A 13,009-nucleotide genomic window follows, 5' to 3' on the forward strand; every position below is an offset into this window, starting at 1 on the left:
TGTTATGTGTGAAAGTATCCTGTATAACTTAAATCTGCAGGGAGATCCTTCAGTCCATAGCTCAGTGTTCAAGTTATTCTGGAATGTAAAGCATAACAAACGGACTTGATGCTTACCTCCCCTTAGGCTTGAAGTGCAGGAAGAGTAGATGGGCAGTGGTGTGGGGGTTGTAACCCATAGATTTGTGGCTAATGGCCCCAAGTAAATGCTTTGATTAACATTTGCTTTGCTTTACCCAATGGAATTTATGCTCATTAGTTACAAACCACTCCCCTAATAGGCATACCTTATTTGCAGCCTGTTACTGAAAGTTAAAAAGTGCACTAATTCTTCCTTTGCAACTGTGGCTAGAATCATAGAACTGTAGAGTTGCCAGAGAATCCAAGGGTCATCTACCCTCTGCAGTCCAGGAGCACAGGTAAAGAATCCCAACAGATGGCCATCTATCTCTGCTTAAAACCTCCAATAAAGGATTGTCACCTTCCACCGTAGTCCTAATAATTTAGTTAATGTCACAACAACACTTTTTTTGGGGGGGAAACACAGCATTAAAGAAGCAATAGTGGATAAAAATGAACTACTGAGAAAATAAAACAATACTTTACCAGAAAAGTACTACAGTATAGTGGTTAAAGTGCTGGATGAGTGTCCTTTGTCTCCCTGCAGGGCGATAGAAAAAGGCACTCAATTCAAACCACGGCTTGAGCGGTGCCTAATGCCTGCCGATTGACAGACGGGTAGGGCAGTCACATGTCAAAGTGATCACTTGGTTTTGGTTCTCCAGTAACAGTGGTTCCCTGCCCCCTAGTGTAGACTAGTGGCACTCCGCATCTGGATTTGGGCATCAACAATACAGGCAATTGTGTACAAGTGAGTTCTGTAGCGATGTTTTGGAAGGCTGGCGAGTCAAAGTGCATACAGAAGAATGGTACTCCTCCCAGGATAGATGACATTGGCTAAAGTGAATGCAATATTTTATTTGAAAAAAATACAGACCTCCTGTACAGTAAATACAACTTAATGGGTGCGATAAAAAAAACCTTTAGACTTCCTGGTTATAAAAAGCTTTCCTCTCCCCCCTCCCATCAACCCTCAATCTGTGACCAGTATGCCACCCAAAGGGTGCACTGACATTCTTGGACAAGTATAATCTACCCATTTACAGCATAGTAGCCTGCAACTATTTGAAACAGCAGAGCTACACACGAATTTTGATCTAATTTATTTAAATAAACTATTAAAACATCTAGCTATGCATTTATAACAGACTGCTCCAGCTAAAAATGGCCTGCAGGCAGCAGACGACAATCATTAGTCTACACTGGCTGCTTTCTTACTGCCATGTTTCTAACAAATAAATAGAAAAAATAAATAAGGGGGAAGACAGGGTCATAAGTCTCTTGCATATTGAAGCAATCTACGTACATAATTTTCATAATTTAAAATGTTTCTCAAAATGTATTTCTTTATTCAACACAAATTTGGAGCTGAGTTTACAAAAAATGTGTATATTTTAAAAAAGGGATGGCTAATTTATTGTTAGACAACTTCCATCGTCTTGGGCCAAGCTGGCTAGGGCTGAAGATAGTCCAAAAACATTTGGAAGGCCACAGCTTAGCCACCAATGATTTAGACAGTGCTGGTTAGGATACTTCCCCCACTGTTACTTAAAAGTTACAGAGGATCAGCAGCAGCAGAAACTAGCTGCCCTGCAAAGTGCCCCCTCTATACCCTACGGTAAAGTATTTGTTTAAAATATTCCTACCTGATAACAGAGCTCAGTTCTAATATATTACATTCAGTTACTAAAAATTCTGTATTTTTATTTCCTTAAAAAAAAGAACGTTCAGTATCAGAACTGTACAAACGTCTGCCAGAATATGAAAGCAGAAGCAGAGCTACATCAGAATCATGATTAAATGTGTCACTAAGCAGAATGGTACAATACAATCACACCCCAACAGATATGTATGTTGGAACTGGAATAATGCAGTGGAACATGCATTATAGACAGTGATTTGTGTATGCTTTTCGGGGAAGAGAATAGTTCAGATAGAGGCAGAGAAAAAGAAAAGCCCCATTTTCCATCAAGAACCGGAATGTCCTTTTATCATAAAGGGTAAATGGTGTCAGGTGCTGTTCTGTTTGGATCAAGAGTAGATAGTGATGACTTCTCGGCCACCACCTCTGACAAGTAACACTCGCTCCAAGCCTTCGGTCAATACCTCAAGAAATTCCATATCTGGGTCAGCTGAAGTCAAGGCAAGAAACCTCTATAGATTGACATGAAAAGCCTTTATAGAGTTCTATACCAAGTAAATAGCCTTCATGCACACTTAAAACAATCTGAAGTCTCTTTGGAACAAATGTAACTCAAAGGGCGCAATTCAAATAGAGATTAACCCTCACAGAGAGTTGAATTCTTTCACTAAGGCCAATGGGACTTCAAAGAGTTAAATTCTAGCTGAATGATGCATTACTACTATAATTTGCAAATGTTTGAGAAAAATCTCTACCTGGAAACTCAGGTCCCTGTATGCCCCTCCCTTTGGGTAGAAACAGAACTGTATTTTAGTATCATGATGGCCTTTACTTTCCCACTTTCAATTTAAGAATACACAAAGTGATACAGATTGTTTTTATATCATGATGCGCACAACAACAAAATAGAACCTAAAACTAACAGGTGAGCACCACGCGCACACACAGCAAAAAAACCCAAAAAAACTGTAGAGTTGGAAGGGACCCCAAGGTTCATCTGTCCCAACTCCCTGCAATGCAGGAATAAAAAAAAAGACACAGCTAACTAACAAGCTCCAAAGGCGCTTGGGATCAGCACCAGTTGAGTGAAGTGTCAAAAGGAAGATGAGCTTACCTGGGGCCCAGGCCATAAACAAATAGCAGAAAGCCTGCAATGTTCCTCTTAGCCAAGCAGTCTCTCTCCTGGATGCTCAGACGACCTCTGGCTACAAGTGCCTTTTTTCAGCTCTGGCCGGTTCACCAGCTACGACTCCTTTTGAACAGAAATGATTTGTCTACTGTACATAACATTGATTGGATTATTGCAATGTACTCTACATGGGGCTGCCCTTGAAGATGACTTGGGAACTTGGCCCCAAATGCAATGGCCAAATTACTGGCTGTGGTTCCATTTAGATCACATATAACCAGTGTTCTAAATCAGCTGCATTGGTTGTCAGTTTGTTTCTGGACTCAATTTGAATTCCTCATTTTTGCATTTAAAGCCCTAATCAACTGAGGGCCCAAATATCTGAAAGACCACCTCCTTCCCTACAGGCCTTCCTGGGTGCTAAGATCAACGGATGGGCCCTCTTCCTCTGCCCTCAGAAGCTTGGGGTGGCGGCCCAGGAGGCAGCATTCTCGGCGGCAGCTCCTAAATTGTGGAACTCCTCACAGAGCTGCATCTGGCAACTTCATTATACAGTTTTTGGCAAATGCTTAAGTACCACCTCTTTATCCCTGCAGTTTTTGAATAGCTTAATTCTTGAACATTTTGGCTCCCAAATGCTGCAAACCTGGAAGTGACTGTTCTGGTTTGTGAACTATTTTTGGAAGCAGAACGTCCAATGGGCTTCCAGAGCTTCCTGCAGCCAATCAGAAGCCGCGCTTAGGTTTCTGAACATTTTGGAAGTCAAACGGACTTCCAGAACGGATTCTGTTTGATTTCCAAGGTACGAGTGTTATATATATATATATATATGGACCCACCTTATTTTTTTAAAAAAAAAGTTTAAAAAAGATGGTTTTAATGCTGTATTTAAAATTGTTGTAACTTGTTCTTGGACCTTAGAGTGAAGGATGGGTAATGAGTTTATTATTATAGTAGTATTAATAATAATATTCATCCTCAGATGAATCCATTAATCCTCAGATGAATCCAACTGCAAAGCCTCTTTCGAGTTTGTTTGCTTCTGTGTGTTTTACATGGGGTCATTAAATTGCCATGAAAAAGGATACAGTTTTCATCTCCATCAGTGTTCTTGGGAGGGCCAGGCATGTTGAGAAGAACAAGTCGTGCATCATGGGATCGGTTTACAATGACTTCGTTCAGCTTCACAGCAGTGTGCATCCTCCGGACATTTGACTGGTTTCTGTTGAAAGGTCACAATTACAAGTGGTGTTAGAAGTCAGCAATTGCAAGCTTAAGAGTACTAATGAAAAGCATCGCCAACATGGATTGTTTCAAAAACTTTAGTTCCCTCTCACTAAAAAGGTAGGTTCTCAAAGTCTGCCAAAATCTTGAAATGCTGGTGTGTGCGCCCCATGTCCCCATTCTGCTTCTGTTTTTGGTAGGTTATATCAGCAAACGCCACACATATAAGGTTATCAAAATGCAATTCTGTCACTTCATATCTCATTGAATGAAATATGAAATTTCCCCATTTTTGAATTGGCCCTTTTTATACATCCTGTAAGGGCCATATAGGAAGAGCTGTAACTAAGTGAAAAGCTAATGCCATTACATGATTTCCTATCTCAATCTCCTGGAGAAAAAGCAATCCAAGAACAAATCAAGGTACAGAGTAAAACTGAGTGAACAGGAAATCTTCAAGTGGGCAGTTAACCGGAATTACAAGCACTTTGACATGGGACAGAGGGAGAACCAAAGAAAAAGGTTTGGGATGTTGCATTTCTTTTGGCACATTGAGGACCAAAAGGAATGGGATAGAAAGGGGGGCTCGTTTTGACTAAAACAGGATGCATTTGCTGTAGCATTCCACCATCCAACCAGGATGCTAATAAAATAATTGCCAAATATCAATACACCAAGTCATGCAACATCTGCAGTCTTTCTCTGACCCACAAGAAGTTCAATCTGCTCCTTTGGGCATTCACAACTATTGCCAGCATCCTTATAAAATGGCTTCTGGCCAAATGCCCACCAACCAGCCTAATGATCAGTTTCAACTCCGATGAAGCTAGTAAATGCCTTTACTTTTGCTCTAATTTCTTAATTTAATTTACTTTATTTTTTTCTCTTTAATTTCCCATTTCTTGTAAGTAAGAACATATGACTTCTCCTGGATCAGACCAGTTAATCATTTCTAGCAGCTACTGACAGTCTTTGCTTCCCATCCAAGAGCTACTTTAAGCACACCTAAGGGCTTTGGTGGGACGCGGGGGGGGGAGGGGCGCTGTGGGTTAAACAACAGAACCCAGGACTTGCCGATCAGAAGGTCGGCGGTTCGAATCCCTGCGACGGGGTGAGCTCCTGTTGCCCGGTCCCTGCTCCTGCCAACCTAGCAGTTCGAAAGCACATCAAAGTGCAAGTAGATAAATAGGTACCACTCCAGCGGGAAGGTAAACAGCGTTTTCATGCGCTGCTCTGGTTCGCCAGAAGCGGCTTAGTCATGCTGGCCACATGACCCAGAAGCTGTACGCTGGCTCCCTCGGCCAATAAAGCGAGATGAGTGCCGCAACCCCAGTCGGTCACGACTGGACCAAATGGTCAGGGGTCCCTTTACCTTTAAGGGTTTTGGTATGACCCATCAGAGTCTTTAAAAAACCTTTTCTCCCGTCTCCCCTTCTGAGAGAGAAACTTAGGGGAGGCTTTTTGCTGCACACACACCATTTGCTGTTAAAATACGATCCCAAATCCACACTTCCTGCCTATGCAACTGCCACCATCACATCTAGCTTGGACCTAAGAGGAGGATATAGATTTAGATTATTCAAAACAAGCAAACTTACAGATTTTCCCATTCACTGACAGCATGAAAGCAAACCGTAATGATAAAATTAATGTTAGCATAAACGGAAAAAAGCCAATTGTCTTGGACACAAAAAGAGAAAACATTTTAGTCTGGCCTTAAGACCAGAACAATAAATCACAGTAATCAAGATACCCTGGGCTTATTGCAAAGCACAATCATGACCATAGTGACCTGGTTCTCAAGGCACATTAAACCAGTTAAAACAAATGATGGTTTGATGTGGATGAGCAGTGAGCTCAAGATTTAACTGAGGGTGCTTTACTCCCCCAACTCTTGGTGCTGCTGCCCCTGCTGAGAAGGAAGCCACAGTTGGATTTGTTATGCCATCCAAACCCAGACTTGTGGTTGGCTTCTCTCAAAACAAACCTTGGTTTTTGCTTGGTTGCTTGGCTGCAAAGAAACAAATCACAAGACAGGGTTTGGATGACATGATATGTCAGACCATAGTTTGTTATATGGCAGTAGGGGATGAGCTTGGTGCCCAAGATTTCAGATGAATGCACAGCACACTGCTTGCTCCCATGAAACCATGGTTTATTTTAATGATGGCTTAATGTGACGTGTGGACCAGATCACATGATGTCCTTCACACACATTATCCAGCAACCTTCAAGTCCCTCCCTGCATTTTCCTCCCTCAGCTCCTACACCACTCCTTATCTTTGCCTCCAGTCTGACATCACAAGGCCCATAGCAATATGAGAATCTCACAACCCCACTCTGCTATCAATGCTCTCAGCATGCAAATGAGCCACACTTTAAGATAACTAGTGCATTACCAAAGAGGCATGTACCGCTGTATGCGTTCCTGGCCTCCCGATGCCAGCAGAGTCCATCCCACCCTTTGTGGAAGAAACACCATTTCAAATACTTCGCTCTTGTGCTGCCAAACCAAAAGGCAAAATATAAAGCCTAAGCCCCCAACGATGCTACAGACATGGATTAAGGTGAGGATATTCTGGCTCAGAAGGAACCTCTACACTTACGGTTTAATACTGATGAGCTCTCTGAAGTTCTCCACTGCATTGTTACGGATTCGCTTATCAGAGTCGCATTTCTCCTTTGTCCATGTCATCTGGATCCTTTCTGGGACTGCTTCCGCTTCATCTTCCTCATCGGAGTACAGGCTTTCTAACCTTATGATAGAGTGCCTGTCCTTCACCAGCTGAGCCTGAAAGAATAAACATGCAGGTTTATTGTTTTCAGAAGTCAACAGTCTATGGCTCTTCTACTTAAAGCTTTTTGAGAGTCAGCAGCTGGAAATGATTGAGGAGGAAAGAGATTTTGAAATGTCTTGGTACAGCACAAGAAGGCAAAGAGCTATCAATGCAACTGTGGCCCAGACCTCAAGTTACAGGGGAGATTGCTCTCTCAACTGCTGTTTTTGAAGCTTACAGAAGGGCTAGGATTCTGCTAAAAGTATGTCTGTGTGCATGTTTGTAGGTCACATGGATTTCATTAAGGGGGGGGGGGCTACCACCTTTCCCACAATCCAAGCTTTGCTATGGCCTTGCAAATGCAACATTTGCAGCAGGCTTGTAAATAGCTTTTAAGGCCAGCTTTTGCAGGTCAAGGCTGTGCTTCCAGGTGACCAAGCAGAGAAGAACAGAAGAAAAGAAAAGAAGAAGAGCTCTATTGGAACAGACCACTTCCCTAAACAGATGCCTATGGAAAGCACACAAGGAGGGCTAGAGCAAATCAGCTCTCTCCTGCAGTTGTTCCTAGCAACTGGTATTCAGAAGCACTGGAGGTAACATACAGCAGGTTTTAGCCATAATTTTATACACCAGTCATGTTCCCACACTCTCAATAGCCCCAAAGGTTGCAATCTTTCTTCACAGAGGAACCGATCCATCTCCTTGATCATTTGCGCTGCTCTTTTCCTCAGCTATACCAATGCCCTTTTTTTAGATGTGAGGATCAGAATTGTACACTGTATTCTGAGGGCAGCTACATCATCAATTTGTATAAAGGCATTATAATACTGGCTGATATGATATTGGCAGTTCTCATTTTCAGTCCTGTTCCTAATGATGCTGCCAACCTCTCCTCTTTCAAGCTACTAAAGGTACATGTGGGCACAATGACAAGTAAAAACATTTGTGGGCTTATACACAAGGCTGACTGACTGACTGAGAGAAACAAGGATTTTGTTTTGGCAAAACAGACACTTGCATTTAGAAACATGAGAGCACCACTGTAAACTGAGGTGTAGGAGTGAAACTTGTTGCAGGTGTTTGGGCACAAAAGACTAGGTTTTAAGTGCAAACCTCATCTCAATGCATGTGCCCAATTCCAATGGGGGGGGGATGTGAAACGCATATCTTAAAGCAATCACTTCCTGATTCCCCATTGTCTGAGGTGGGATGGGTGGCAATTGGACAGTGGTGGCATCTCATTTATGGCCCAACCTCCCAAGTGAAGTTTCCCAGAATAGCATTTTTTAAAATAACCCCCTTTTTTCCAATACGATGAATGTGGCAATTAGAGAAGAAATGGTGAAAGAGGTGTCTGCAGATTTTGGGACACTTCCATCAACACTTTACATGATTTGATAACAAAGCAAAACATACCTCTCTTTCTCTTTCTGTTTTGGTCAATCTCATCTGCCTCAGCATCTGAGATCTCTGCTCCATCATCAGAGTCCGTTCGTAAGTGTAGGCGGAGATATCGCTGTTTTGCTACGAAAACAAGAACGACAGTCTTATAGCTACACACAGTGCATTGTCCCAAACCCCGATCGACCACAGAACAAGATAAACCTCATTACCATTTCCACTACTTCTACTTCAGCCTCTATTCGGAGGTGGTAGAGGAAGGTGGCCAGGTCTTTCTTCATCTGGATGCTGTTGTCATCCATCTGAGCTACAGTGAAAATTCTCATTTTACATTTTCGCCAAACCTGTAGAAGCAGAAAATATGTGTGTATCTTCTCAAAACTTTTGAACATGTATGCAGAGCCTGTAGAACCTGGTACTATGCAAGGCTGCACAAACCTTTAAAAAGACAAAATGAAAAAACCGCTCTTTTAAGTTTTATAAATGCAAGGGAAACCTGCCTGAAACCCTGGAGAGCCACTGTCAGCCTGCATCAACAATACAAAGCTAGGTGGACCAATGGTCTGATTTATATAAGGAGCTTCCTGTGTTCCTAAGTTACATAGTTGTGTATAAATGTGTGAAGGGCTGTAAGCTCAGTTGTACAGCACATGCCTTGCATGCAAAAAGTCACAGGTATCTCCGGACAGGGCTGCGGAAAGCTCCTTCCTAGAACTCGAAGAGTCGAAGCCAACCTTAGTAGTAGAAAATAGTGAGCTAGAGCGACCAATGGTCTGACTTGGTATTCAAACAGCTACCTATATTCTGACACTGAGATAGGAAAATGGTGTGCATGACATGTTACACCAGGATGGGGCTGATGGGAACTGTAGCCCAAAACACCAGGTTGAGAAGTGCTGCATTACATGAACTGAAAAGTAGGTGATTGTCAACATTTGGCTCTCCTAATCGGAGCACCGGGCACCTCCAAATCACCAGTTGAGGTTGTTTGTCTCCTTCCCAAATGCTGCAGCAACAGTCATGCCAAAATAGCAATGGCAGTTTGAGACCTCAGCAGAAAGAGTTCCTCTTCTTGGAGGGACTTTCTGTGTAAGTTCCTGTTTCATGCGATTGTCAGCTCTTAGAGCAGCACCTACAAATGAAGCTAAGTAAATTTCAACCATGTGGACCAACTGCCAAGATACTCTTCAAATGTTGCTTGTTTCGAAGGCTACTGCCTCTGTTGATTTATATATGGACTTCACTATATTTTGTTGAGCATTTTTCTAAAATGGTTTTAGGATATGTACTCTCTTTTAAAAACCGTGTAGATTGCTTGGGTGCTTTCAGGCAGAGCCACCATTGCTCTGCTAGAGCTACAATTCCTGGAAGTGGTTTCACTATCAATCCCTCTTCACAGGGAACTCGGAAGAACTGTAGCTCTGGGAGGGGAATTGTCAGCACCCTTAACAGACGACAGCTCCCAGAATTATTTGGGGGAAGCAATGACTGTTTAAAGTGGTATCATAACGTTTTAAATGTATGGTGTGAACGTGGCCAGTATTCCATCGCTTGGATTGACATACACAAGCAAATGGGTGAGCCCAACCTGTCCCTCTAGCTCCTGGCACTCTTACTTTATGCTGTTTGAGCAGAAAAGGAAGCAGCATCAGCATGCCTCCATCATGCACAATCCACCAGACGTCGATGTTCCCTTCATTGTAACGCTCATGATTGCCAGGGTAGAAGGAAACGTTTTTGGGCACCAGCAAGGCAAGGTGGGCTGCAGTTGTACAGCGTACAGTGTCTGGAGGCAAAAGGAATAAAGACGCATTGTAATACAAAGCAAACAGGGTTGTGCACCACTAACCTGCCTTCCTACTAGTGGGTGGCTTTGGCTGTCCACTTCCTCCCCCTTAGTCCCAGTGCTGCTCTTGTAGAACTCAACAGGGAGGAGGATGGAAGGAAGACTAGAGTCAGTTGGCTCAGCCTCTCATCGGCTGTGGCTCCATCTAATGTTGGCCACTCTGCCTTCCACCCATTCCAGATCTAATGGATAGTAGCCACTACTGATGCAAAGCACAGGCAGAGATACACACAATGGCATCAAAGCATGGTGAAAGTCAACACCAGCTGCAATAAATGGGGAAGGGGGAATTCAAAGTGATGCTACCACTCCAGAGGCAGCTTTCTTTTTTTGGAAACACACCATTCCACCCCAAATTGGGCTTTCTACTATGAGAAACCAAATTTACAGCATTTTTCACACATCAAGAGCAAGAATACCAACCAACATCCTAAGAACTTGCCTATAAAGGTTTTCCAGGCTCTTGAGTCTTCACTTTGCCTCCAGCCATATGGCCACCCCAGGACCACTGTGTTATGCTTCATGCCTCCCAATCCGCACGACTGTATCAAGTGGGAAATGCCATCCCGGACTTTATTAGCTACGACGACTTGGCAAAATCCTTTTACCTTCTCAATTTCGATCATATTCTTGATTGTCTGTAAGACAGCCAACAGGATTAAGGTGTTTCCCATTAAGAGGTCATGGGGCAATTAAAAAACATTAGAACATGCAAAACAGATTTCTCCACTTGCACATGTTGACTTGCATTTATGGGAAGTTCCTCCTTACCAAAAGAATAATTAGTACAGGGATTTCCAAGAAATGGATTTATATATGTGGCTTTGTTGGCTGAAATACCTGAGTCTAGAGCGATGCCTGAGCAAGATTTCTGAAGGTTGGAAAAATGGTGCCTGTGTCTGCTCTCTACTCACAACTAACAAAAATGGAATAAAATCGGTAACAAAGAGGGAATATACAGCATAAATTTTGCAAATAACAAGAAACTGCACAGTATGATCTATTTGCATAACTTTTAAGTGTATGCATTTAAATGATTGTTTCTTTATTGTTCTCCTCCTCTCAGATTCCCAGGGCAGATTATGAAATTTCAACACACAAGAAAACAAATGAAAAAAACTTACAAAAATACATGAAAAAATATGTAGAGCAGCATAACACATGCACACCAGCAAAGACAAAACAGATAAAGTTAACTTTAAAGGTCTGGGGGGAAAATAAGTCTTGTCTTAGAACCAAAATGATGTCAGACCAGCCTTCCTAGGTAGAACATTCCATAACGGCTGCCACCACTGAGAAAGCTCTTTCCTCAGCAACCTCTCACCATAACTCAAGATGGCAGAGAAACCCAGGAAAAGGTCCCTGATTAAAATATTAGTGTATAAGCAACTCCCGGTTTGTGCAGGGGTTGCATCAGGTAATTGCATGTGTAGGCCCACCCTGCCCCTGCCCCGTTCCACACCCTTTCGGAGCCGAAAATGGCACATGCTTGGGCAGTCACACGCCAGTCAAATGCATGGAAAATGGTCAGTCTGTACTGACAAGCAAACTTAAAGGCTCTGATCTCAAGCCATAAAGTTCAAGACCAGAACTCTAAATGGAACCCAGAAACAAGTCTCATTGACACAGCACAATTTCACTTTTTTGGTAGAGAATTTAAAAAAAAATTAGTATGAAGGACACACAGCCTTTGCTGGAAAAAAAAGCATTGAATAAACAAAACAGCACTGCACTCAGACATTCTTTAGTCTTTGGTTCAGCTGTAGCCTTAGAAAAAACTGAAAACATATTATTGGCTAGAAAATGATTTGCTTGCCTGCCAAGAGGCTTTTTCTGGATGGAGTCTCAGGCCTTAGAAAGCCATATAAACTTTCTTGCCAAATGCTCCATGATACTTACACTTTGTGTTTAGCCTCCCCCCCCCCCCCGCCCACCTGTTCAGCCGCCTGTGCTTCTCCATAGCTCTCCAGGAAGTTGCCTTGTATCGCTGTTCCAATGATGGTCAGTCCCTTGCCGGCTTTCAGCTGAGAAGCAAACGTCAACAGTCTGGGGTATTTCACATGCAAATCTTCGTCCAGTTTCAGAAGCACCAACAGCTGCGGTCTGAAAAGAGAGGAAAAGAAACGGTTTTGGGGCCAGGTTTTTGAATATTAAGCAGCTCTTAAGGAGCACTCTGGCTTGGGAGCATTGAAGAGCTATTTCACCAACTAGCTTTTATATATTCAGACAGCTTTCACCAGGAGACTGGCTCATCAAAAATTCAGTTCACATGAGAAGTTCACATCTAAATCTAAGCCAAACAGGCTGAAGGCTGCATATTAAATAAAGCTACCCACCCAGACTTTCAAGGGGCTGACGGGTGGAGGATGGGAGACAGCTGGATCACCATATTTATTTGTGCAACATGTGTGACATTTCTATAAAAGAGGACCATACAGCCAGAAAGTATGTAACAATTTGATTTATGACAGGGCTTCTCATATTAGTGTTCCTAGAATGCTGAGGCAATCCTTCATGAGAAGCTCAGTAACAGCAGAAAAACTTGTCTGAAAGACAGTTCCAACACCATTTGTTTCTTCTCCCTCTCTCCAAGGAGCTCAGTGTGGCGTATATGGCTACTTGCTCCCTATTTAGTCTTCTAACAATCCTGTGAGGATGGCTAGGCCCAAGGTCACCCAGTGAGCTTCATTCATGAATGGCTGCCAGGTCCTAGTCCAACACTTTAAGCATTGCTCAACATTGGCTCTCATTATAACTCTTTCCCTGCAATAAGTAGCCTTGGAGAAGTGGAGGGTGTGCACGAGGGTGTGATCTTTAGTTGCATAAACCCAAGAAGGACATTAGATATGGTGACATGGCAGGAGATGGAAG

At 42.8% G+C, this 13,009-nt stretch overlaps 1 protein-coding gene across 2 annotated transcripts in view; it reads right to left on the reverse strand.

Moving 5' to 3' along the window:
- Window positions 1-957: 957 nt before the first annotated feature.
- The window catches only part of SLC12A4 (solute carrier family 12 member 4), a 58,683-nt gene continuing 46,631 nt past the window's right edge, over window positions 958-13,009 (reverse strand). For both annotated transcript variants that reach the window (XM_081920270.1, XM_081920271.1), the window contains 8 exons: window positions 12,073-12,241; window positions 10,581-10,776; window positions 9,909-10,078; window positions 8,505-8,636; window positions 8,308-8,415; window positions 6,721-6,905; window positions 3,979-4,112; window positions 958-2,242 (listed from right to left, as the gene is read on the reverse strand). In XM_081920270.1, coding sequence (XP_081776396.1) covers window positions 2,151-2,242; window positions 3,979-4,112; window positions 6,721-6,905; window positions 8,308-8,415; window positions 8,505-8,636; window positions 9,909-10,078; window positions 10,581-10,776; window positions 12,073-12,241 — 1,186 coding nt within the window. In that variant the 3' untranslated portion in view covers window positions 958-2,150. The remainder of the gene's footprint in view (window positions 2,243-3,978; window positions 4,113-6,720; window positions 6,906-8,307; window positions 8,416-8,504; window positions 8,637-9,908; window positions 10,079-10,580; window positions 10,777-12,072; window positions 12,242-13,009) is intronic.

The sequence above is a fragment of the Podarcis melisellensis genome (assembly GCF_964234715.1).
Source record: "Podarcis melisellensis genome assembly, chromosome: 8".
Taxonomy (NCBI): Eukaryota; Metazoa; Chordata; class Lepidosauria; order Squamata; family Lacertidae; genus Podarcis; species Podarcis melisellensis.